Source organism: Leptosomus discolor, chromosome 1 (assembly GCF_034619465.1).
Source record: "Leptosomus discolor isolate bLepDis1 chromosome 1, bLepDis1.hap2, whole genome shotgun sequence".
NCBI classification, from domain to species: Eukaryota; Metazoa; Chordata; class Aves; order Leptosomiformes; family Leptosomidae; genus Leptosomus; species Leptosomus discolor.
Window position 1 is genome coordinate 124,589,831 of NC_141391.1, and position 26,408 is coordinate 124,616,238.

At 37.5% G+C, this 26,408-nt stretch overlaps 1 protein-coding gene across 2 annotated transcripts in view; it reads left to right on the plus strand.

The window, feature by feature from the left end:
- Positions 1–26,408, plus strand: part of ABI3BP (ABI family member 3 binding protein) — a 165,546-nt gene that overhangs the window by 108,253 nt on the left and 30,885 nt on the right. The window contains exons 36-49 of one of the 2 annotated variants that reach the window (XM_086463717.1): positions 1,080–1,127; positions 1,648–1,722; positions 4,050–4,124; positions 4,907–4,981; positions 6,248–6,322; positions 7,024–7,098; positions 8,613–8,687; positions 9,333–9,407; positions 9,891–9,965; positions 11,551–11,625; positions 12,111–12,185; positions 13,354–13,419; positions 13,717–13,791; positions 21,607–21,702. In XM_086463717.1, coding sequence (XP_086319843.1) covers positions 1,080–1,127; positions 1,648–1,722; positions 4,050–4,124; positions 4,907–4,981; positions 6,248–6,322; positions 7,024–7,098; positions 8,613–8,687; positions 9,333–9,407; positions 9,891–9,965; positions 11,551–11,625; positions 12,111–12,185; positions 13,354–13,419; positions 13,717–13,791; positions 21,607–21,702 — 1,035 coding nt within the window. Of the gene's footprint in view, positions 1–1,079; positions 1,128–1,647; positions 1,723–3,146; positions 3,195–4,049; positions 4,125–4,906; positions 4,982–6,247; positions 6,323–7,023; positions 7,099–8,612; positions 8,688–9,332; positions 9,408–9,890; positions 9,966–11,550; positions 11,626–12,110; positions 12,186–13,353; positions 13,420–13,716; positions 13,792–21,606; positions 21,703–26,408 lie in introns of both variants that reach the window. The other variant, XM_086463709.1, reaches the window with a different exon arrangement.

The window sequence follows — 26,408 nt, forward strand, 5'->3', positions numbered from 1 at the left end:
AGTGCATAGTTACTATTGGTTTATAACTATTTTTATTAGCATTAATGATCATTTATGCTATATTCCAAAATACTTATACTATGTCATTAAACATGAGTGCAGTTGAATTCAGTGGCAGGCAGAAAAAATTACTCTATCCTTTGCTATCTAGTTGCTAATATCACAGAAAACGTACAAGGGTGTCAAATACCAACGTATGTTATCCTTTGGTAAATGTGAAAAATTTCATGATAACCACTTCACTGAAATATGATTTTCTCATGTAGAAGAGAGTCACAGTCCTTGTTCTCTCATTATTTTTTAACCATGGCAGCTGATTGTAAAACATCGTTTCCAAACTACAACTTAAAATGCAACATCTCATAAACTCAGTTTTTACCTCTATGGCCATTTTTCATTATTATGGTAGTTTGGCCTTCTCAAAAAAGGGTTTTGTCACACAAATGTTACAGGTTTGTACACTTTTGTGTTTATATAAAAAAAAAAAAGTTACTCTTTCTTCAAGAATCTATAATAAAGAGAACTTTTTTTACAGCATCATCCACTTATCTTGTGATTGTCTTAAAAGATCCAGAGAAATACTTGTTTTTATTGTCACCCATACAGAAGAATTGACAGAGAGAGATTATTGTGCCTCTCTTTCTAATGCGGGAAATGCAAGAAAATACCATCAACTTCACATCATTGTGCCCCTTAAACACCTGGTTTTATTTTAGATCCATAACACTCTTTAATAATATAGAATCCAGAAAACAAGGAAGTGATCTCTGATTCCGATTGTATACATAAGCTGCATTGGAAATACACCACAAAAGGAAGAGATTTGTGTCCCTAAAAAGCAATTTTCTGAATAGGGGAGTGATACATATGTGGATATCTCATTGAAGCCCATGGGAAAACTAAACTCACATTATGTTTCAGCTCACACTGCTTTCTCAGAGACTTCATTTAATATATCAGTTTTTGTATGAGTTCAAATGCAAATTCAAAATGCAGTTACTAGACAAGTAATACTAACTCTAAGTGGAATTATTCTCTTTGATTTTCATAACAGCTTTTATGTTTTGTTTCTGATACAGCCCTGGAATCCATAACACTTAGAACTGATCAACTAAAACCAGCAATAGGTAACAGTTTTATTTACAGGGAGCATCACATTTAGATTTTTTTCTCAGTATACACCGAGCATTACAAGTACATCTTCACTGTACTCCACTGTCATAATTTTTACTGTTAAATTTAGTCCTTTTTTAAGGTTTTTCTGTGATTTTACACTGACAATTCATAATCATGTTTGTTTTTTCCCATGCAAATGTGTTCTGTAAAGTGAGTGGAAGCACCATAATCTACTTGTGATTACTTTTCTCTATGCTCAGTTTCTCTCATGTGCTGCCTCATCTTTAATTGTAGTCCATCCATGCTGGCCTTGCTTTATGTTGTCCTGTTACAAAGGTTCTCTGTCAGCACTGTTTCTTTGTGTACCAGACGTTCATACTTCTCCATCACTCATACCAGATTTTTGTGTTTCCAGAGGTTCCCAAAGGCATGTGTTCTTTTTTAATAATATGCCTTCTGTCGGTCTCAGTTCCTGAAAGATTTTAATAGTTGCTTTTTTTGTTTTGTTTTGTTTTGTTTTTTTAATTTCAGTTCCAAAAGAAACACAGCGTGTTCCCTCCAAACCTAGAACATCACCAAGCTCAGAGGTGCCACAAACCAAACCTGGTAAGTACATTGTTTCTTTGTCTTATATGTATGTTTTATGAATGCTACAGTGATCACTGGAGCTTCAAATTTATATGTATCCCTTGGGTGTATATGTTGGAGTTCTTTTTTACATTTTAAGTCACTGCAACGGTGAGCATTTTCTGTGCAGTTGTCAGTAAAAAGTGGTCTTTTTTGTGTGAATTTGCTTGAGGTTTGAGAAATTAAAGGTGAAAAGGAGGGGTGTCATTGCAAAGAGGGAGAGTTTATTTCTGTATTTCTCAAACTGTGTACTTTTCTTTTTCTTTCCCAGTCACTATCATTCATTTATCCTTTTCAGCTCACTTTTGCACAGCCCTTAGGTCGTCCAGAGATTTAAGTATGTGTAATACTTTCTATAATGTTGTCTACACAGCTTGGTATAGAGCAATATAGAACCCTGGGCTAATTAAAGATGGAGGAAGAAAGTTACACAACTCACACTAGCAATCTCATGGGATACTGTAGTGCGTTGAGCCCGGCCAGCAACTAAGCACCCACTAGCCACTTGCTCATTTCACCCTGCAGTGGGCTGGGGGAGAGAATCAGAAGAGCAAAAGAGAAGTGGGGGAAAAAAAAAAAATCATAGTTCAAGATAAAGACAGTTTAACAAGGGAAGGATAAAAAAAGGGGCAAAACTCCAAGTGATACAAAGGCAACCATTCAACTAGCAGACTGCTGCCAGTGTAGGAGCAGTGGGTCCTTTGGAAAGACTACCCCCAGTTTTGTGGCTAAGCATGAGGTGGAAAATTCCTTTGGTCAATTTGGTTGAGCTGTCCCAGCTGTGCCCCCTCCTAGCATTTTGCCCACCCCCAGTCTACTTGCTTGGGGGCAGAGTGAAAAACAAAGAGGTCCTTGATGCTGTAACAAGCACTATTCAGCATTAGCTAAAACATTGGTGTGCTTTCAACACTGTTTTGATCACAGATCTAAAACAGAGTACCACAGGGGCCACTATGAACCAAATAAACTCCATCCCAGCCAGATCCAGTAAAGGTATCCAAGGTATATACAGTATTAGATGGTGCTGCTGGAGAAATGGGCAGAAAGATGACAGCTAAGGTTCCTTTTTCCCCCAGTAAGTCTGCACCTATTGTTTGAATCAAAACCTTGAAATAAGTCGGGAAAGTGTACAAAGTTGAACGTGAAAAACCACACACAATTTCTTTGTGGCTTATTACAAAAGCTTCAGATTTGTATTTGGGCTCTGTTCTGTATTAGAGCTATTGCCTTGAACTGGAGGCAATTCTGAGTGGCATAATACTCTGACATGTATCGCGTTTCAAGGAGTGACCATCTGTTATTTGCTGTAGCAGGGATGGTATGATCATCGTGGAGGTGGTGATTGTAATGTTTTGATTGTTCTTGGTAATAGTTGTTTTTGGTTTTTTATCACACTAATCCAGTTCTGGAACCAATTACGTTTAGAACTGAGAAACCAAGGTCGACAGTAGGTAATGATACTTTCTTACTTGAATAGTCATTGTTGTCTTTCCTCTTCAACATAAATCATTGAGTAAACCTGCAAAAATTAGTCACCTTTCTTTGTACGTGCCTTAATAATTAACAGTCAAGATTCTTTGTCTCTTTTCCTATTTTCTACAAAACAATTGAGGAGGACCCTTGTGCCTTTCAGGTTGTCATGCCCATAACATAGGGTAATTTCCTTCAATATTTAATGATAAAAGTCAGAGGGCAGATCAGAAAAGGATCCTGTATGTTCTCAGTCATACTGTAGAGGTGGCACTGTTCTAGTTAGTCATACAGTTTGGGTGAGCAGAGCTGCATGCTGCAAGTTTTCTTTCTCTGCTTCCCTTCCCCTCCTGTTTTACTAAATGAAATTCAGTCCTTCACAGAGGTCTGAAAAATAATTGTTCCACTCAAACCTCAATTCCACTGTCAGTGGTCTTTGGGTCATATGATTCCCTGAGGCAGATCCATTTGGCTAAGACATTTTTATCATTTGAATCTGGTACTGCAAATCATTCCAGTAAAACCTCCATTACAGAGCAGTGGTGTTTTTGTATTTGAAGGTACTTATTTTGTTTTCCTCTTCTTTTATTTTTTAAGACCTCTTCTTAAATAGAACCAGTAATTCTGTCACATGCTTAGTTGATGATATGTCACAGAAGGTTATTTCTTTTCTCTATTAGCCTGATTTTGTTCCAAAAAACCCTTCTCTTTTGCATCACTTCCATAGAATATCTTTGGTTCAAGTCTTTGCTCTGTTTTTGTTGACTGTTACATTATGTTGGGCACTGATGCCTCAGAAAATTTTAGTACAGTGTAACCCAGCTTCTTTCTTTCAGCTCCTAAAGATACACGTTATGGGCCTTCCAAACCTAAAGCATCACCCAGCCCACGTGTTCCTCCAACTAGAGCAAGTAAGCTTAACATTTTATCCTTTAGTGCATGAAAGTTTATCAGTTCAAAAATTGCCAAAATTTGAGTTCTCTGAGGGTACACATATACTTTTGGAATAGGCTGTGTTTTACTGTTGTAATCAGATTTTGCTATATAGTTGTCATGGAACAAGATAATCAGGTAGCTATTTATACATGTCAATAACTTTTATTATGGTAGGGATGTGGGGCTTAACACTCATCTTGAGCCTTTGCATATAGGAAAATTTGTGTCTTAATTTCCACAGAATGTGACAGAGGTATTTGTGTTTTCTAGTCACTCATTTATAAGTGTAACATTACAGAACTTTTCCTGTTCCCAAAGCTTTAGAAATAGTTCTGTCCATTTGAAAATTAATGGTGAATGTCCACGTTTCTTCTGCTTTGACTGCTTTGCTGGAGACTTTTTTTTTTAATGCAAAGTTGATTTAAAGGAGCAGCAGTTTTTTGGAATATGAAACACTTGAGAAGTGCAACTAGGGGAACTGTTAGAACTACAGCAGTTTACTCTGTAGAAGGCTCTGATTGATAGAGCTGGAAGGAGTGGAGAGTTAATCCAACACTGCACTGATACTCTGTCTTTAGTCTGCACTAAGACGGTATTGATTGCATTGACAGGAGATCTCTGTGATTATTTTCAACTGGAAGAAATACTTCCTAAAAAATTCCTTTGCAAAAAATAGATCTCCTGTCAGGAAAATCAAAAGACTTGTGTTGAATCATCATCCTCAATAACATGTTCAAAACTTTGCTTATCTTCACAGGTCCAAAAGAAGGTCGGCGAGTCTCTTCCAAGCCCAGAGCATCACCAAGTCCAGATGTACCACACACCAAACCTGGTAAATACATTGTTGTTTTTGTGTGCTTGAATATTCAGGGTTTCTTGTGGGTTATCTTTTCTCAATGATTCAAGTGTTGATTAACATCTCTTCATATTACAGATTTTCTAATGACCATTCAATATGTGTTCAAAGGAAAGCGGAACTGATTTGTATTTTTAATGGCTGAGTTTTGGTTAGTTGTATATGCTTTTCAGTCACGTGACAGCTTTCACTGATGAATAATCTGCATAACAGACTAGACAACATACAAACATTATAAGAATGTTCTTGGAAGAAATTGCATCTCTTCTATGCCTATCAAAAGATGCTTAGAGAAAAATATATTTGAGGGCCTTCATGTATGACTCAGCATCTGTAACTCAAACCACCAATGTTTGTGTGCCCTGGTAATGGAATCTTATCCTTAAAAATACACTTAATAAGGATTTACATTCTAGTGAACTGCCAAACCTCTGTAACTCCTAATGGTTCTTAAAGCATCAGTTGAACCTTCCTTTTGAGTCTTCAGTGATGACACCAATAAATATTTTTTTTAAAAAAATTAACAAGTTTAAGTATATGTTCCAATTTGAAAATAAATCAGTCATGTAAAGGGAATATTTTTACCCTTTTGCTTGTACTTATCACTAATTCTATATACTATACATTCTTGTTTTTATGAAGTTTTGGCACCTACTACATTTACAGTTGGACAACCAAAGACAGCAACAGGTAAAGACATTACCTTGGGCTGGTCATTATTGTTTCTTCCCTGCTGCTTCTTGGACCAAAGATTATATATAATTAGTATTTTTTTTGTCCTCCACGTCATCTGTTTGTGGTTTTGATTTATTTTCTATTCTACTTATTGAACTTAATTCTACTCTGTTTCAGGTATTGAAAGATTCCTAACTGTTTTGTTGTCTTCACAAAAAATTTCTTTCACTCTCACATACATTATAATTGCTCTGACTCTTCTAGAAGACAAGCATGCCATATGTATTGCAGTTATGAGCTCTGAAATACAAATGGAAACATCTCCCCTGTAGTTTGTGTTCTTTCAGTTTTTGTTACTTGACCCCAGATTTTGCACATCTGATCAATTTTCCAACCATGTCTTCATTTATGATTTTCTTTTCTCTTTAAATTCCTGTGTGTATCTGACGCTCAATTTTTCAGTCTTACGTAAGGCTCTTGTACCTTTTGCAAGCATGAGGCATGCAGTGCCTGTGCAATAAACCTGTTTGAAGAGTATAAACCCTTAAAACAGGTCTTTTCTTTCAGCTCCTAAAGAACCACAACATACTTCCTTTAAACCTAAAGCAGCTCCCATCCCAGATGCTCCACACAGCAAGCCTGGTAAATTATCTGGTCTTTTGTCAAGCTGTGGTTGATAATTGAGCAACTGCTTTCAGGGTGGGCAATGGGGGGAGTTGTCAACAGTACATTTGCTGTTACCTGGGTATCATTGTAGCTTAAGAAACCTCTGCATGCTGTAGTTAAGTCATACCACTGGTGGAAACTGCAACAGTTCAAGAGTTTGAGGGGGTTTTTATATTATGCAGATAGTACCAGAAGAAGAAATAGCAGTGACCTGTATGTTTAAATCCATGATTAAAAGTTACTCACAGCTTCTATCTGAGCCACACACTTCAGCTGTTTGCATCGTGTTTTTGAAGCTCTTATGAGAGAAGCCTCTTAAAGCTGTTGCAGTGCTTTTCCTTTAAATACAGATTTTCATACAGATTAGACTGAGAATTCCTTTCAGTTGTGTTTCAGTTAGGAAACTCTGCATCATAAATCTGCCTGGCCTGTATAAGATAATCAGTGATTTCATTGAAGGGTTGTTATTGTTTTTTTTAAGTATCTAGATGTTAAAAACAAACAAAATTGAACTCTGTAACCATACATCTCTGAGGGTAAATGCCAATCCCTGTTTTAAAACACTGCTTTCCTGGTGTACATAGCATAATGCTGAAGGTTGGGGGTTTTTAAGGGGCGGGAGGGAAAGGAAGAGTCTTTTCATTTTTCTGAGCATTTATCGACATTTTTTCCAACAGAAATCATTCCAATCTTCCATGAACCAGATACTACTATGATTCCTCATATTCCTGAAAGAACAAAGGCCACATTGGGTAATCATGTGTATTTTGTAATTAATTACTCTATTTTCCATTTTTATTAGAGAGGATGTTCTTAGAGAGAGGTCATTAAATGATGTTAAAAACTAATAATGAAGTTTTGCTCTGCTTCTAGATACCTGCTTGTCCTTTGGTCTCGATAAGGGTAATAATGGATGAGCTCATTTTCTTTTGAAGGTTCTTTTCCTTGTCTTCTACTCTTTCCAGTCAGGATGATGTAATTTCTTCAGATGTTATACATTTTTCAGTAAAAGGGGACTTTATTTTGAGAGCAGGTAGTGATTTCTGCAATTTCTGCATCTGAGATATGGATACTGTCATCCTAAAACACTACTCTGCTTCACTCTTCATGGTATAATTTTACAGAAGAAAATTACAAGAAAATGAAAAGGTATCAACTACAGCATAATATATACCAAAACAGACCAGCTATGTGACCCTCCAAATCAAATACTAGCTCTTAAAGCCATCTTCTCTGCTAACTTCTAGTCATCCATGTCAGCAAAACTTGCTTAAATATTTGAAACATTAGCTGAGAATTCTTTCTTCTTAACTTAAATGTCAGGTGTAGACCAAATAAGGGTCAATGAGTTCAAGCAGTACTGGGCAGCAGTATTGCTTGAGCGATCTTTGTTAATAATCTATTCTCTGTCCACGATTTCAGAGACAGACATTGACCATGATTTTCTGAGAAGGAAATGGTATCATTAATGAAGTATTAATAGCCATTTAGTAATCTTCGAACTAAGTTTTTTCTTTTTGAGGAACAGAAAATGAAAAATGCTTTTCATCATGTGTCTATTTTAATGTATATTCCCTGTATGCATTGATATTTAGGTTAGTATTAATTTGATCTCTTTATGTAGCTTTATGAAGTGTATGTGCCCTGTTGTACACATCTGGGGCTACCTGATTCAATATTCACATGCAAAAAATTGTTCTTCAGAGCTAGGGGAATGAAGGATGCACAGGCTAAGGCACGTGTTTTGAGGACCTCTCACATTGCTGTGGATCACAGACTAGCAAATGCTGAGATAACCTTTTCCAGTAAATGATTCCCGCATGGCAAGAATTTTTAACTCAATAGTATGAAGACAACAAGAGTGAATAGTTCAACACAAGAACAAAGAAGTTAATTTCTAAATCAAGTCTGATATGAAGGGTCCACTGAAAAATAGATCCTGTCCTCAGACAGGGAGATGTGGAAGATGTAGGCTACTACTATATATTTTTGTTCCATTACTTTGTTGTATGCTGTTCATGACTATATTCTTCACTGCTTCATCCAAAGCTACAAATTTGTATATAATTTTGGGGAAGTCTGTCTGTGTAACTGGCCATTTATCTTGTCTTCCTTTTTTTGCAGGAATTCCAACTGATTGATTTTCAGCTTTACCCTTACATAATTTGCCTTATTACAGATCAGCTCATACTTATGCTCCTTGTGTACTGTGAAAGCAGTGTGTTTTTTCAATTATTATTCCGGGTGCTGTTTGTTTTTATTTCAGCTCCAACTGAAAAACAGTTCATTCATACCAAACCAAAAACATCTGAAAAACCAAGAGTGCCACACACCAAACCTGGTAATGGAGTCATTCTTTTAATTTTGTGTGTTTGTTTTTAATCATTCTTTCCCTTAGCCTCAAGTTTTGTGCTTTTTAATGGAATTATTCATAGCTGGTTTTGTGCTAAAACAAATGCATTACACTTAAGTCAATCCAAGATATGCCAAGGCTACACTGAAAATAATAGAAGGATGTGTAGTAGAGCATCAAAAATGTTTTTCCTATAATATATAGCAAATTATGACTAAAACGTAGTAATGTGGATCTTAACAAATTTCAGTGGCTAGATAGACTTTCTCTCTGATTACTTCTTGGTAATCAGAGATGCTTCTCTGTGAGCACTTTGTGTTTTATGGATTAAAAAAACCCTCCTTTGCAATGTGCTTTGTATAGTTAGCAAATGACATGTGCTAAACTGAAACAAAAGTAGTTTGTAGTTAAAAATATTTACAGGGGACTGTGTTTCTTCTCATTTTTTGTTATAGAAGGAATATATAGGAGAAGTTAATAGAAAGATTATAATATCTGTCAGCAATTGATTTTTCAGACACTCTGCTACTGTTTCCTTTGGGGCATTTTGAAAGTATTAGAAATAGAGCAAACGCTACTTTGTTTCTACCGCAGTTTGATATTCTAAGTTTCTTCACATTTTCTCCCTAACAGCAATACATCAGACAACTCCACAACCAATTATTACAAAGTCTTCTACTACCACTGAGCATTCAAGGGCAACAATGGGTAAATAAGTTTCCTTACAGTTAGATGCAGATATTTTTAATTTTTCATTGGAAAAATTTCTGGAGAACATGCTCTGGTGTGGTATTTTATGTAACATCATTCCGCTATCCTTCATTCTGCTTACACACATGTGTTTCTTAATACAGATGATTCTCAGCTCTGTCTAGCCCAGAAGTAAAGCTGAAATAGCCTACAGCTCATGTCTGGTCAGAAGACTGTATTTGTCAGATCTCCAACCAAATTCAGCGGTCTAATTTTTCTTTTAAAGCAAGAATTTTAGCCACTAACTCAACTTATCCTACAGCACAATGCTAGGACTTTTCTGTGTTTTGGATAGTCATTTTGTTTCAGGTTCCAGAAAGCCATGGAATTGTTATTGTCTTTTTTTCAGGCATTTGAGGTATGCACTTTCTGTGGGCTAAATATGGCATTGGATCATGACTCCTGAAGAATACAATAATAATCTTTTTCCTTTTCTTTCAGCTCCAAAAGAAACACTGCTCATTCCTTCCAAACCCAAAACATCTGTTGGGCCAGAAGTACCACAGACTAAACCTGGTAATTTAAAGTTTGTAACTTTGAAAGTGTTATGGTGGCACTGACTTCGTTACGCTTTCTGCTGTCATTCAGTAGTGCAGTCATGTGACATAAATGATACGTAGACAGAAATTAGTGTCATTGTTCAGCTCAGATTATGCTAATATTATATCAAAGAGAATGCCCAAGAATTTCTATGGAGAGCAAAAGTTAAGGTGGTTGGGTTTTTTAACGTTTGTTTGTTGAATTGGTGGGTAGTAGCCACTAAAAATGTGACGAAGTAGATTAATTTTAATAAAAATATACTGCTGTAGTAGTGGGGGATTTTATTACCTAAATACATTTGCTTCAATTTCTCAAGTAATTCTGAAATTTGGGCTATAGAATCTTGGTCCAAGATAGTTAGATGCTAAGAGTATAGGTACCTTCTTCCCAGCAGTGATTTTTGCAGTAACTACAGTAGATTTAGAGATGCATAGTTATAATGAAGGATGTTGATACCTTAGCTTTACCCTGGATGTGAATTATTTCTGTAAAAATTACTAGATAGGAAGGTTACCCGAGAAAAAAATTGTTCAGGGAGGAGTGACAACATGGTTATAAGAAAGAGCATCTCCTAGTCATTCTTGCTTTCTGATCTAACCTCCAAACTGATAAGGTTTTAGGCAAATAGGTTAATGAATAGTTCTATCATTTCCCCCCCCTTTTCCCCTTAGACTTCTAGCCCTTTTTATGTAGCCAAAAAGAATTTAAGTAGAGACACTATTCATTCAAGAACTGTACATGTATATCACTATGAAAATAAAACTGAACAATCGAGGAAAAATATTTATTTTCTAAAGGCCTTGTTTTGAAAGGCTTTCTGTTAAGTAACCATGTTAGATTCCAAGTCTCAGTTGAATAAGAGCTATTTCCAATCATATCATAGTTAACAAGTGCCATGTTTTGGTGGCACTACAAAGTTAGTTTTAGGCGAAGAATTTTAGAAAACAGCATTTATAGGTGTATTCTTTTCCTTTGAAATTTTAAATCATTATAATGATGTATATGCAAAATAAACTACTGTTAGGAAAACTGTTAAAAAGAAATGGTACTATTTAGTCACTGCCCTCTATACTAGTAAGTAGGTTACTTTCCAGCTTCCATATTTTAATCTTATTTCAGAAAGACAGAGACACGTAGCGTGTGCCTCTACCTGCCAGTCTCTCCTTTTCATCCAGTAACTTTGATATCTTTCACTAAATTCAATCAAATTTGAGTGAGGGAAGAATGTCTGAAAGATAAATATGTTACTACAAGCTTTTAGAAATTTTTTAGGGAAGTGCAAGTTAATATGCCCAGTGTGAGAAAGACCAAGGACTGTCACAACACTCCACCTTTAGGGCATTTCCTCTGAAGTTGGTGGGAACCCAGCAGAATAGTTGCATTATCTGGCTGTCAGCATGAAAGTACATCCAGACTAATCAGAACATGTGTTTGTCTTATGTCTGTTAAAATTGTCTTAGCAGATGGGTAGAAAGGTTTTTAGGAAACAAAGGACACAGATCCTTAATGAAATTCAACTTCTTTAATTTCACTTCTCAAAAGAATGTTTTATTTCTTCTAGCTCCAAGGGCAACACACCTGGGATCAATTAACCTTATAACAGTTCATGTTGTTGATGGGTCCAAAATGACTTTGGGTAATGAGAATATGATGTCAGCTTATTTTTTCATAAAACTTCACTTTCTCTGCTTTTGCTATATGGATAAACTTACACTTTAATCAACAGAAATACCTTAATATATCTTTGTCATGTTCATTTGTTAGACACATTCCAGAGCATGTACAAAATGTTGCTGATTTTAGTTTTCCAGCCATTTTTTCTTTCATGCAATTCTTTCTAGAAATAAGTACTCATGTACAAGGCTGGGTTGTCATATAAAAAGTGTTACCTGATCATCTTTTCTTCTTTTGTCTGACTTACTAAAGATATATATCTTTCCAGTCTTGAAAAGCCTTTTATCTTTTATGTATAAAAGCATGATTTTCAGCCAGGTTTCTAGTACTGATTCTTTTTGTTCATGGTCTGCACAAAGATGGTTTGAATTTCTCTTCCACCTGGGGTTTTTTAAGTTTAAATGGAAATCATGTGCATTTGATAAGCGATGTCATCTCTGCTTTCAGTTCCCAATGAAACGTACGAGATTTCACCCAAGCCCAAAACTGCTCTAGCAACTGAAATTCCACGGTTTGATACAGGTAATTTTTAGGATTTTCTTAAGTTGTTGTATTGAAAGTCTGTAGATCTTTAGTAGAATCAGTATGCTTTTAAGGTTTAACGGTCTGATCATTATTACCTTTAAAAACTATTTCAAATATATAACAGGAGAGTTTATTTCTCCCCTTATGAGATGTTTTTTTGTTCATTGCTCTGAAAATCAAGAATTAATCAGTATTGCCTCAAAGATGATATGAAGCTTTTAAATAGTATTAGTGCTGTGTTTTGGATCCTCAGATGTATAGTGTTGCAAACAAAAATGTAACTGACTTCCACCTTTTCCCTTATAACATACTAAATGTAAATCTGTAAAACCTTTCCCAAATGTAAATGTTAAAAAAATGAGTAATATGTTCTTTCCTGCATGAGTATTTTCTCTGACACTTCAGAGAGGCTGGATTAAGTGTTGTGGATAGAATCTTTATTAGATTCACCTACCAAATAGCTAGCTCTAATTATTTAAAAGTTTGAGTTACAAAAGTTGATAATTTGGCACAAGATGACAGTGACTGCTGCTTATGCTTTCAGCTTTCATTGTGATTCACACAGATTCTGTAAGAACTAAAATATCAAAATTATTTGGTGAGTGAAAGGCAACAGTAACAAAAGGTTGAGGACTACTGATTTTAACCTCAATGATGTCACTATGCTTCAGCAGCCCTACATAGTGTCTGCATTGAATGCTTCCAGCTATTTTCTGAGCAATATTTTAATGTTTCATGTTTTTATCTGAATATTTGATTGGGGGGGGGGGGGTTCAGTTTGGGGGGGGGGGGTTCAGTTTGGTGTTTTATTTTGAGGTTTTTTGTTTGTTTGTTTTTTACAGAACCTAATTATATGTCTTAAGGCCATGGATACCTTGCAGAGCTAACTCTGTATCCATATACAGTTGGGTAACTGGCTGTAAATATTTTATATCTTTTCCTAAACCTAAACATGAATGTAACTGGTCAGGCTGCATGATGGAGTCATCTGACCACTAAAGAAACTAGCATTTTCAGCGTGCATTTTGGATTGGAACTCATAGAATTCTCATATGTCCATTTTGCTGTATCGCATTGGTGCATGGACCTTTTTTCTGGCAAATTACACTGCACTGTCAGTGTTCCTTTTACACATAGCATTTAAACTGAACCTTATTTCTTTTAGCACCTCATAAAACACGTCTCACTTCTACAAGACCAAAGCCATCTGATAAATCACAGACCAGACCTGGTAATAATTGTTTATTCAATTTGGGATGGGGAGGAAATTAATTAATTTCACCTGTTCTCAGTGGAATTTTAAGTGTTGCTGGGAAAAAAGGGTGGTTTTCTCTCAATTAATCAGTCTAGAGGTAAAGCCTTTCCAAATCAGAAAAAAAGAAACCAGAACTATGTGTATCATCCCAGCAAGTGTTACTTTTTCTTCTCTAATGTGGAATTGTTGACATCACGTAAAAGTCTGTTGGGTTTTTTTCTCATGGAACTTTTTTCTTTTTCTTCTTCTTTTTCTTTTTAAACTCTCTCACAGCTCTTAGTAAATCCACAGTAGCACCACCTAGAACAAAAGCACCTGGACTGCCGAAGCTGATTGTGCCAATAACAGGTAAAGCTGCAGTTTTGGCTTGGTTTTTTTTTTTTTACCTTATCAGTAAAAGACAGGAGTGTGACTTCCTCAGATCATCTTGAGCCCTGCAAAATGTTTTATTGTGTTTGATTATAGAAGTTAATTCCTAAGAGTACTGTATGCAGTTGCTGCTACTGGTCATGTTATGTAATTCCTGAGTGTCATTACGAAATGATATTGAGACTCAGTCAGTGTAAACTTACAAGTAGATTATAATGTGGCTACTGTTTACTAACATTTACTAGATAATGGGTCCACAATAATTACTGGAAAACACTGTAGAAAAGGGTTACCCAGTTGTTTAAGTCCAAGTCAGGAGGTTTGGTAAGAAAGCCTTAAGGCCAGGTATTTCGGAGCTATTAGCTATGCACATGATATATTCACTTTGGACCTACTCATACTCAGACTATGTGGTATTCAGGCTTGAATACTTCACCACCAAGAAAGTTCCAAGTTGATGGATGACAGAGAAGGGTGAGAACTGTCACTTCAGTTTACACATCCTTACACACAGAGATAACATACGTCCCTAACCACAAAGATTTATTCAAAACACTGTTTTGATTGGGGGAAAAGTTAGGGAATCACAGAATGGTAGGGATTGAAAGGGACCTCTGGAGATCATCTAGTCCAAACCCCCTGCTAAAGCAGGTTCATCTAGAGCAGGTTGCACAGGATCACACCCAGAGTTTTGAATATCCAGAGAAGGAGACTCCCCAGCCTCCCTGGGCAGCCTGTTCCAGTGCTCTGTCACCCTCAGAGTAAAAAAGTTTTTCCTCATGTTGAGGCGGAACTTCCTGTGCTCCAGTTTGTGCCCATTGCCCCTTGTCCTGTCACTGGGCACCACTGAAGAGAGCCTGGCCCCATCCCCTTGACACCTGCCCTTTAGGTATTTGTAAGCATTGATAAGGTCCCCTCTCAGTCTTCTCCAGGCTAAACAGACCCGTATTTCTCAGCCTTTCTTCATATGAGAGACGGTCCAGTCACTGTGTGGCCCTCTGCTGGACCCTCTCCAGTAGTTCCCTGTCCCTCCTGAACTAGGGGGACCAGAACTGGACACAGTGCTTCAGATGTGGCCTCACCAGGGCAGAGCAGAGGGGGAGGAGAACCTCCCTTGACTTGCTGCCCACACACTTCTTAATGCACCCCAGGATACCATTGGCCTTCTTGGCTGCAAGGGCACATTCCTGGCTCATGGTCAACTTGTCTACCAGAACTCCCAAGACCTTTTGTGCAGAATTGCTCTTCAGCAGGTCGACCCCTAACCTGTACTGGTGCATGGGGTTATTCCTCTCCCGGTGCAGGACTCTACACTTGCCCTTATTGAACCTCATCAGGTTCCTCTCCACCCAGCTCTCCAGCCTGTCCAGATCTCACTGAATGGCAGTACAGCCTTCTGGTGTGTCAGCCACTCCTCCCAGTTTTGTGTCGTCAGCAAACTTGCTGAGGGTGCACTCTGTCCCTTCATCCAGGTCATTGACAAATATGTTGAACAAGACTGGACCCAGTACTGACCCCTGGGGAACACAGCTAGTTACAGTCCTCCAACTAGACTCGGCACCACTGATCACAACCCTCTGAGCTCTGTCCTTCAGCCAGTTCTCAATCCACCTCACTGTCCACTCATCTATCCCCCACTTCCTAAGCTTATCTATGAGGATGTAATGGGAGAGAGTGTCAAAAGCCTTGCTGAAGTCAAGGTAGACAACATCCACTGCTTTCCCCTTGTCCACCTAGCCAGTCATGCCATCACAGAAGGCTATCAGGTTGGACAAGCATGATTTCCCCTTGGTGAATCCATGCTGACTACTCCTGATACTCTTGTTTTCTTCCATGTGCTTAGAGATAACAGCCAGGATGAGCTGTTCTGTCACCTGTCCAGGAGTGGAGGGGAGGCCTACTGGCCTGTAGTTTCCCAGGTCCTCGTTTTTGCCCTTTTTGAAGACTGGAGTGACATTGGTTTTCCTCTAGTCCTCAGGCACCTTTCCTCCCTGCCGTGACCTTTCAAAGATGATGGAGAGCGGCCTAGCAACAGCATCTGCCAGCTCCCTCAGCACTCATGGGTACAACACATTGGGGCCCATGGATTTGTGGGTGTCTAGTTTGCCTAAAAGATCCCTAACCTAATCGTCCTTGACCTAGTGGCAGTCTTCCTTTCTTCAGATTTCTCCCCTACCTCCAGGGTCTTGGATTCCTGAGGACCAGCCTTAGCAGCAAAGACTGAAGCAAAGGTGGCATTCAGTAACTCCACCTTCTCCATATCCTCCATCACTGGGGCACCCACCTCATTCAGCAGTGGGCCCACATTTTCCCTAGTCTTCGTTTCGCTAATGATGTATTTGAAGAAGCATTTCTTGTGGTCTTTGACATCCCTAGCCAGATTTAATTCCAAGTGTGCCTTAGCCTTCCTTGTTGCATACCTGCATACTCTGACAACATTCCTATATTCCTCCCAAGTGGCCAGTCCCTTTTTCCACATGCTGTCAACTTCCTTTTTCCCTTTGACTTTTTACAGAAGCTCCTTACTCATCCAAGTAGGCCCTCTGCCTCCTTTGCTTGATTTCTTCCTTATAGGGACACACTGATCTTGAGCTTGGAGGAGGTGGTGCTTGAATAAAACTAGCTCTCTTGGGCCCCCGTACCTTCTAGAATCCTAGCCCACGGGATTCCCCCAAGTAGGTCTTTGAAGAGGCCAAAGTGAGCTCTCCTGAAGTCCAGGGTTGCAATCCTACTTATTGCCCTGCTTCTTCCATGCACGATCCTGAACTCCACCATCTCACGGTTACTACAGCCAAGGCTGCCTCCACCTTCACATACCCTTCTTTGTTAGTACACCTAACAAGTGTTAGAAAGCAGTGCACCTCTCATCAATGGTTCCTGCACCACCTGTTTAAAAAAGTTATCATCAGTGCTCTGCAGGAACCTCCTGGACTGTGAGTGCTTGGCTGTGTTGCTTTTCCAGCAAATGTCAGGGTAGTTGAAGTCCCCCATGAGAACTAGAGCCAGTGATTGTGAGGCTTCTTTCAGCTGTCTGTAGAAGGCTTCTTTGACTTCCTCCTCCTGATCAAATGGCCTGTAGTAAACACCTACAACAGGGTCACCCATATTAGCCTGTCCCTTAAGTCTTACCCACAAGCTCTTGACTTGTTCTTCATCCCCCCCTAGGCAGAGCTTGATACATTCCAGGTGCTTTCTTACACAAAGAGCAACTCCACCACCTTGCCTAAAAAGAAAATTGTTTATCCTTTTTCAATTGTACTTGATTTTTTCCATCCAACCAAAATAATGTTTTCAGTGCTAATTCATAATGAATCCGTATTTTTAATTTATTTTTTATTTAATAAAGCATTAATTTATTATGTCAGTACAAATACTGATGGTTTTTTAATACAGCCATTGGTTAATTAAATACAGTATTTTGGTATTCTTCGTCAATGATGTTTAAAATAATAAATAATATAAATAAATAATACACATACTCAAAGCAAATTTTTGGCTGTTCACCCACTACTAACAGTCCCATACACTTGCACTGTGCCAGCTAGATTAGGATAACCTAAGCAATATACTATCTACTCTGCACATTCCTTTTTTTGTCTGTGTAAAGTTTCTCTGTACTAGGATTTCCAAAGTATCTTTGGAAATTTAATACTTCTTGTTGACCTTAGTATGATTTGAGCTACTCATTCCTGTATGCAATTTTGAGAAGCCCACCATGTTTTTAGAAATGACAAAACCTTAGAAGAGATGGTTGTATATCTAAATTGAATTTAAAATAGCCTGTTTAGAACATGACATACTCTTCTGTATTACATACAGAGTGGATGCCTTCAGTGGAGCTATGTGCTCTTTGACTTTTCAATGTCGTTCTGGTAAATGAAATGATCCCATCAAATTCCAGGACATCAGAGACAGTTACAGTACTAAATGACCAATGGCAGTAGTTGCGGGTCAGAAAGTTTTCTTCTTCACTTGTGTTGGCAGTCTGTTTATAAGTGAGCTTTCTAATGTCTGATTACCAAAATAGGCAGAATTCACACAGGTCTCCAAGAGTAGGTGGCTTTTGAATTCATAATATGAAGTTATGCATAAATACACAATTGTGTTAGACAGTATATTCAGCTTTTCCCTTCTCCCATATAAACAGTAACCTTGGCAGAGGTATTTGTAGATCAAAAAGAAGAAAAAAGGAATGTATGCTAAGTAAATTAGCAGTATAAACATAATAGTAGACATGCAAAATTTTAAATGTAGTTTATTGTGCTTAATGCTGTTTTAGGTGACCGTGAAAGTACCGTTTTAAGCAATCTTATTTAAAGTACTCCTGTTGGAGTAGTCACTTCCATGTCTTTATAGTAGTACCAGATGCCAGTAAGAAATATAGCTTCATTGTAGTAGATGATGTGAAAAATTACGACAAGACTATTACCTTACTGTGAATGCTATGTGTGCTCACAGGCAAATAAGTACCTTCTTTTAGAATTCTCCTGGAAAATGATACTTCTCATAATATTTCCCATTGCTTAGTTACAAAAGTCTTTTTTTCTCTAAGTTAAAGAAGCATCCTTAAGATGTCTGTTACCTTTATTTTGTGTCCTGCCAAGCGAGCCCTTTAAGTTAAACCTGGGGTCCAAAGTACTAAGGAAGACCTGGCATTTATTATCTACTGTCCTTTTCTTTGTGCCTCCAACTCTGCTGGCATAGCAACTCATTGATACCTTTCTGTGAGTCTGCACCTTTCTTCTCAGAAGTGTAGAGAAATCATCCAATGAATTTTGTGCGTTCATGACACATTGAGAGAGGACTGCAGCTTTTCACAAGCTCTTGGTCTGTACTTTCCTTGATGATCAATAACTGAAATCCCGAGTCTTTGGTAAAGCAGGTATGTCTCAGTATTGTGGCAAACACAGCATCTGAGCCTACAAGGCTGTCTGTGCTCATAAAAATAATTTCGCACAAGAAAAGAGTTCAGGTAGTCAATTAAAGAAATCTTCTGTATCTCTCCCAATCAATGTGCAATTACATATTGCAAACAGAATTGCTAAGTCTGCAGAAGAGACTTAGAAAAGAGACCTCTACTAACCTGGAACCCTAAATCTTACCAGCTGAGCGAAGACAAAAATGTTTTTCAGTAAAAAATTTTATAAAATTTTAAGATATCCAGATGATTTTTGGGGGGTGGGGAAGTTGATTTCTTCCATTATGAAAATGATATGTTATTTTCTGTGGTTAGCTTATCAGAATCCTTAACTTCTGATCTAAGCTGATCAGAATCCTTAATTGGACTGTGAGGAGCAATGTGTTTTCAGCCGTACCTTTAGGCATCACATCATTTTTTCTCTCTCTGAAGAAAAGCACATTTACTGAAGAGTCACGATACTCTGTTGTTTGAAGACCAGTTTGGATCTTTTAATTCCTTGCTGCACTGGCACTGCTGTTGAATATATTCCAGCTGTTCTTCGTGATTGTGCTCATTACCACCAGTGCAAAGAAGTTTCACCCCTTGCAGAGTGTGCTTGACAGCTACAGGGCCCAGATGATAAGCAGTGGAATTTGATTTTTCCAGCAGCAGCATTTCGGATTGTGGTTGGTTTCCTGGCAGGCTTTTTAGTCTCCGGGCTAGCTTTAGTGCCAGGTGGTAAACTTGACAGTGGGAAAGAGACAGCGATTGCCTCCTCATGACTAACTTTCCTTTTAGTTTAGTTTCTACCACGCTGTAGCCATTTTCTCTAGAATTTCATCTTATTGAGATGGCTTTTTCTATTTGTGTTAGTGTATGCAACTTACCTTACTCAGGTGTTTTGGTTTGGGTTTTTTTTAATTGAATCCTGACCATTTAAAAACTGCTCCTGATTTATTGAGCTTCCAGGCAACCTTCAGCAGACAAGCTTTGAGCAACATTTCCACTTCCCTTGTGAAAGGGAGAGATAGTTGGTTTTCATTCTAATGGCCATTAACATTGTGTTCTACTATCTTTTTATTTTTGAAACTGTGGGTGTAGAGCCAAGTTCTAAAGGAACTCAAGTACTAAGATATTGCAGTTTGTTTTATCATGGGCACTTTTTCCAGTTCTTCCTTTAAAATGATCCACCCTTCTAACGGTATTCCTGCTATTAAAGATGGAGTGGTTAGTTTTTAAGGTGTTACAGACTACATCAATATTTCCAGGAAAAAAGACAGAAGACGACACAAACACATATGCAAGTAATACATCAGTTCTCAGTTCTTTAAAATTTTGGGTGAATGCAGTAAGTTAAAATGCCTATAACAAGCAAGTTATGGTAGCTAGCATAAGGCAAACACTATGATAAATACAGCAAGCTGTTTGATAGTGCATGTAAATGTTCAAAAAGGAGGTTTTTGACAACAGGGAAGTGTTGTGGTTAGATCAGCTTTTTTTTCCTGAAACTTTGACCTATTTTTCGTTACTACTTTACTCATAGTAGAAGAGCAGTACAAATTAAAAAAAAAAAAAAATAAAAAATTACTTCTTCCATCTAGAACGTATAAGTATTTTGTTCATTCCTGGCTGTTGTAACTCAGAAAATATTGTGATTCTAATTTAGATTGTAAGGAGTGGGATAGAGGTAGGCTTTTCTGTAGACTCTGTAAAATGCAAAACTAAATTAGAATTGTAATGGATACTTGGGTGATTTAGTGTGATTTAGTCAATGTGCTACTACATTTTGTTGATGTGTTTGTTGTGAGATAAAGCTAAGGTGACTTGCGTCCTGTTCCCAGCTTACTACAAGTCTCATTACTTTAAGATTAAGTAAATCATTTAACATGTCCATGCTATGGGCTGTGGACTCCTAAGGTATGTCTAGCAAGAATGGCCAAATAGTAAAATAATTGAAAAATTATCTGCTTCATGCTGTTAAAATACTACTTTAATCCCAAAACAAACAGAGCACCAGATTATAAATTTATGAAATCTTTGGCTGAAGTGTGTAAATCATGTTGGAATAGGGTTGGAATTTGATAATTATTTTAATTTAGATGTTTATTTTTTTTAATACCTTAATTTTCAGGGTTGTTTTCTTACGTTATGAGAAAGAGCAATTTATTTTTTTCCCCATAAACATAATGAAATTGCACTGAGTCTTCTCACTCTACCATAAATAGAGGGTTTTATAAAATAAGTATACTTATTTTGTATAGGGAAAGTATATTAATTTAACAGTCTGTCTGTCCTATAAATACCAGCATGTGAAACAGTTGTTCTGTACAGGAGCAGTGGTGTTGATCTTTTTAATGCTATTTACTTCAGGTTTTTTAAAATGTGTTTATATAACTTTTAAGTAGGACTTTCTTTTATATACAAACTGAATTTTATGTTCACTTTGCCTCCAGTCCTCCAAATATGGTATGTGTTTGGATCAGAACTGCTCTAGCCGTTGAATATGGAGGACAACTGAAGATGACCTTTTGTGGGGAGGAGAATTTTGCCCTTTGCAAGAATCAACGGGCATTTTATTCTGTATACTGAAAAGCTAAAATGATCTCTGCGCTCATCTTTCCACATATAATCTTGCTTTAACTTATCTGTTACCTCTTAATCTTATTAATTCCCTTTTTTCAAACATACTTTTTTCCAAGGAATGTTTAAAATTTAATTGCAGATCACTTTCCACTTGAATAGGAAGATATCCTAAGTTATCAGTAAAAACACAGGTGGGCCACATGCCAGTTTTGCACTTAATGTTAGCTGGGGTTTGAACATATGCAATATACAACTATTCCATGACTTGATACTGCACTGTAGATAATTATTTCATTCCCTTTGTTTCACAGATGATGTATATACACCTGAGGATGTTGCCAGACAAATTGTTGTGGATGTGGAAAAACCTTTGGAATATAATGATACCTGGGAAAAGCCAACTTCTGGTAAGGTTAATAAAAGAAGAGAATATAGCAATTTTTTACATTTATGAAAAATAAAAACAGCGCCTTTACTGCACCAAAAAACACCTCCACTAAGAAGAGAAAATAATTCTTACTTATCCTCATCAATACACAATCTCTTGGCTTCAGGATGCTACCAAAAGAAGTAAAAATAAGAATATTTCATGATCGCTGCTTAGTCACTAACATATGCCATGTACTAAAAATTACCACCACCACTGTTGTATCGTTATGATCAAACAGCCGCAATACTGTGAGCACTGATTTTTGTTTCATACTAATACTTTCTACATAGCAAGGGAGAATAAGGGGAATGCATAACCAAATTGTCCTCCCATTTATAAGAAATTTTTTTTAATATTAGGATTGTTGGGAAAATTAGGATGTTAGGCTTGGAGCAAAATAACAACATGGAGTAAATAAGGTTACAGGGTTTTTTACATGTGCTGTAACAGCCTTGTCAGTTTTACTTTTCTTGCAAGTCTTGCAGTCATGTTTTCAAAACAACAAAAATATTTTTACTGAAAAACAACTTCCCCAAATAGGCCTTTAAAAATAGACTTCTTGTATTTCACTTTTTCCTAGTCAACTGCTTAGAACTTTTCCATTTCAACTGAAAAGTTATAATATAGAGTGTGTTTGTGTGCCACACGTATACATACAAACACATAAACACCTTTATATGCAGATGATTTCTTTGTTTCATAACTGTAATCTAGAACAGAGCTTGTTTTAGCTATGCTTTTTTACTGGCAAAAAAAAACTGACTGAAAATCTTTTTGTTTTTACCCTTGGATTTAGTATTCAGCTGCAGCTGCTCATTTTAGCTAGGTTTTTCTTTGAAGACATGTTATTAGATTTAAAAACACAGTTACAAAGATATGTCTCTAATTTATAAACTGCAGTTTGCTCCTAATCCCTGCTGAATTTCCTTTGCACCTAATTCACCTGCAGAGAGACAAGAGCCTATCTTGACAACTGAGTTATGATGTTTTAACTTTCTAAAGTTTATTCATTCTGAAGATTGTACTTTGCAAAAAGTCTTGTGATATACTATTAGCAGTAGCTGGATGTAGGCTGTAAACTGAAAATAAGGATGGCACTCTGCATTTTTCGTTACTGAATCTCAGGCAGTGGCGTATACTTACGTAAATCCAGCTTGTGATTTGCAGAGACTGGAAGGTTTTTTTTATGTACATAGCTCTGAAGGAACATCTACATCTGCTTTTATTCATCTTATGACATTAGATGTTTAAAGTTAAGCTTTTAGAGCTTTAGAGTAAGCCAATACCTTGAACTGTAGTCATAAAAGACAGTTGGGTATGGTTGTGAAATTAGCTACTACTGTTTCACAATTTTCTTGTATACTTCTGTGATCTCAGCTTTCTTCATGAGGCCTTAATATGCATATCAAAATTCAGTATTATAGAACGATGGAACAGTTTGGGTTGGAAGGAATCTTTAAAGCTCATCTAGTTCCAGCCCCCCTGCCATGGGCAGAGACACCTTTCACTAGACCAGGTTGCTCAAAGCCCCATCTAACCTGGCCTTGGACATTGCCAAGGATGGGACATCCACAGCCTCTCTGGGCAATGTGTTCCAGTGTCTCACCACCCTAATAGTAAATAATGTCTTCCTTATGTCTAATCTAAATCTACTGTCTTTTAATTTAAAACTATTACCCCTTGTCCTGTCACTACAGGCCCTCTTAAAAAGTCTCTCCATTTCTCTTGTAAGAGCCCTTTAAGTACTGAACGTTGCAATAAGGTTTCCCTAGAGCCTTCTCTTCTCCAGGCTGAACAACCCCAAATCTCTTAGACTTTCTTCATAGGAGAGATGGTCTAGCCCTCTGATTGTTTTTGTGGCCCTCCTCTGGACCTGCTCTAACTGGAGACCCAGAGCTGGATGCAGCACTACAGGTGGGGTCTCACCAGGGCAGTGTAGAGGGGGAAAACCACCTCCCTTTACCTGTTGGCCACACTTTTCTTGATGCAGCCCAGGATACAATTGGCTTTCTGGGCTGCAAGCAGGCATTGCCAGCTTATATCTAAGTTTTCATTTGCCAGTATCCCCAAGTTCTTCTCTGCAGTGTCGTTCTGAACCTGTATGTCACCTAGCCTGTCCTGAGACTGGTGCTTGTCCTGAGACTGGTGCTTGTCCTGACCCAGGTGCAGGACTTTGCACTTGGACTTGAACTTCCTGAAGTTTGCATTGGCCCACTTCTCCAGCTTCCCTCCCATCAGGGTGCTTCTTGATGCTGTCCCTTCCCTCAAGCCTATGAACTGTACCGCTCAGCTTGGTGTCATCTGCAAACTTGCTGAGGGTGCACTCAATCCCACTGTCTATGTCATCAGTAAAGATACTGAACAGTACTGGTCCCAGTACGGACCCCTGAGGGATACCACTTGTAACTGATCTACATTTGGACATAGACCCATTGACAGCAAGTCTCTATATACGGCTGGCTAGCCAGTTCCTTTTCCATTGAATAGTCCATCCATCAAACCCATATCTCCCCAGTTTGTTGAGAAGGATATTGTGTGGGACTGTGTCAGAGGCCTTGCAGAAATCAAGATAAATTACATCAATTGCTCTTCCCTTATCCACCAACACAGTTACTCTGTCACAGAAGGCCATGAGATTAGTCAGGCACGATTTGCCCTTGTAAAGCCATGTTGGCTGTCTCTAATCACCTGCCTGTCATCTATATGCCTTGACATTGCTTCCAGGAGGATCTGTTCCTTGATCTTATCAGGCAAAGAAGTGAGGCTCATTAATCAGATATTGCTATAAATTAGCCAGTATTTGACTTTGTTTTTAAATACATTTACTTTTTCTGAAAACTTAGTGTGTGTTAACTGAAAAATTTACACTTACACTCCTTAGGAGAAATGAAAAAGGTAGGTTACAGCAGACAAGAATTAAGCTTGATGTGTTAAAAGACTGTCCTAAAAGGCTGCATACTCTCCTATTTCGTGAAGAGTGACAGAGTCAAGGAAATATATTCTCAGTCCACAAAGAACCCCTGAGATTAAATAAATCTTAATTGTTCACTATGCCACTGTCCCTGCAAGAATCTACACTATCCCAAAAATCCCTAAATACTGTTGTGTATCCTAGTTTACAAGCTCAGTCTCCACACATTGTTAATTAGATTTGGTAGCATCATAGACTGTCACCCAAATCCTTGTGAAAGTAGCAGAAGGGAAGAGTAGGGATTCTTGTTTTTCTAGAGTGCATTATAGTAGATGCAACTGTGACACAGTCCACTGAATGTGATGTTTTGCCTTGCATGTAACTGTCGGTATTGTGTTGTTCAGAAGTTATAATAGAAACCACTGGCAAGTCAATACTTGCACGTTTTTACCCCACAAATATCTCAAGAAAATCCCATTCCCTAAATATGGGCAGGGGGAGAATTCATCATGGATACTACCATGTAGTAGTATCTAGGTTATGATAACTTATATATACAAACATTTATTATCCTTTTTCAGGTCTTTAGGCATATTTTTTTCATCTCCAACTGAGGATTAAGAATGAATATGAAACATACAAATGCTATTTTCAAAACCATTACATCTTCCTGGATTAGATAGAACATTATTTTCTATCTTGGTCTTAGGGATTAAAAAAAAAAAAAAGTGTTTTATAAGTGACTGTAAAAGTCCAAAAGGAAAAGGTAACAAAGAAAGATGGAGATGTTCCTGTTTGTATATTGTAAGTATCTCCCAAATGAATCTTTGGATCTGCTCCGTTCTCATCCACAGTCACTTTATTTATAGGGTAAACTAAGGTCTGATACGTAGGGCCTGAGGTACTCTGTGTAGCCAGTAACTCAGGATCAGTCAACTTGCATATTTGTTGACATTGGCAGCATTATAAGCATTACAGTACTCTTGAGGATTTTCCTCTGTTAGGTACAACAAGGCTTTTATTACATAAATATGTTGTACATATCTCCTGTTGGTTTTTTTTCTTAAGGAAAGGTGAATAGTGGAAGAAAAGTCTTTGCCTTTCCTTTACATAATAAAATCCTTTATAATTGCCTGGAAAATACAATAAAATGTTTTGTAAGTATGAATTAAGAGGCTTAGGTTCTCCTTTCAGACCTCACTGTCAAAGGACCTTACCAGACATATTTAATAGAAATTGGCTGGAACTGCACATTGAAACAACCTAGTTGGGTGCTTCAGCAGTTCCTAACACAGTAACTGTCTCTCACCATGTCAGTGCATGAATTGACAGTGACTTTTTTCATTTTTCACTTTTGAACAGCACAGGATAAAGTGTCCCAAGTGATAATTTCCCTTTTACTATGTCTTTTGCTTCAAGCTGAGGGTGACCAGTTTTATCAGTTGGAAAGTACAAAAGAACAGAAATTTTGAGTGGGATATTGAAGATATTTCCAAGTACACTGAGGTGGTGTTTATTGTAGGGAAAAGTATCCTGTTGGTTGCCAAAAATTACCATTGACAGAAATGAGTAACTACATAGAAAATGAATTGCTGAAACACTTGTACAAAATCCCAAATGAACTACCTTTTTTTTTTTCAGTGTAAACTCACTTCAAAACTCCACGGCACATACTTCCCAAAGAATTTAAGGCTGAAAATACAACTCATTTCAGCTCCTAACCTCACCTCTCCACTTTTGATCCTAAATCAGACATGAAACATTGTTTGAGA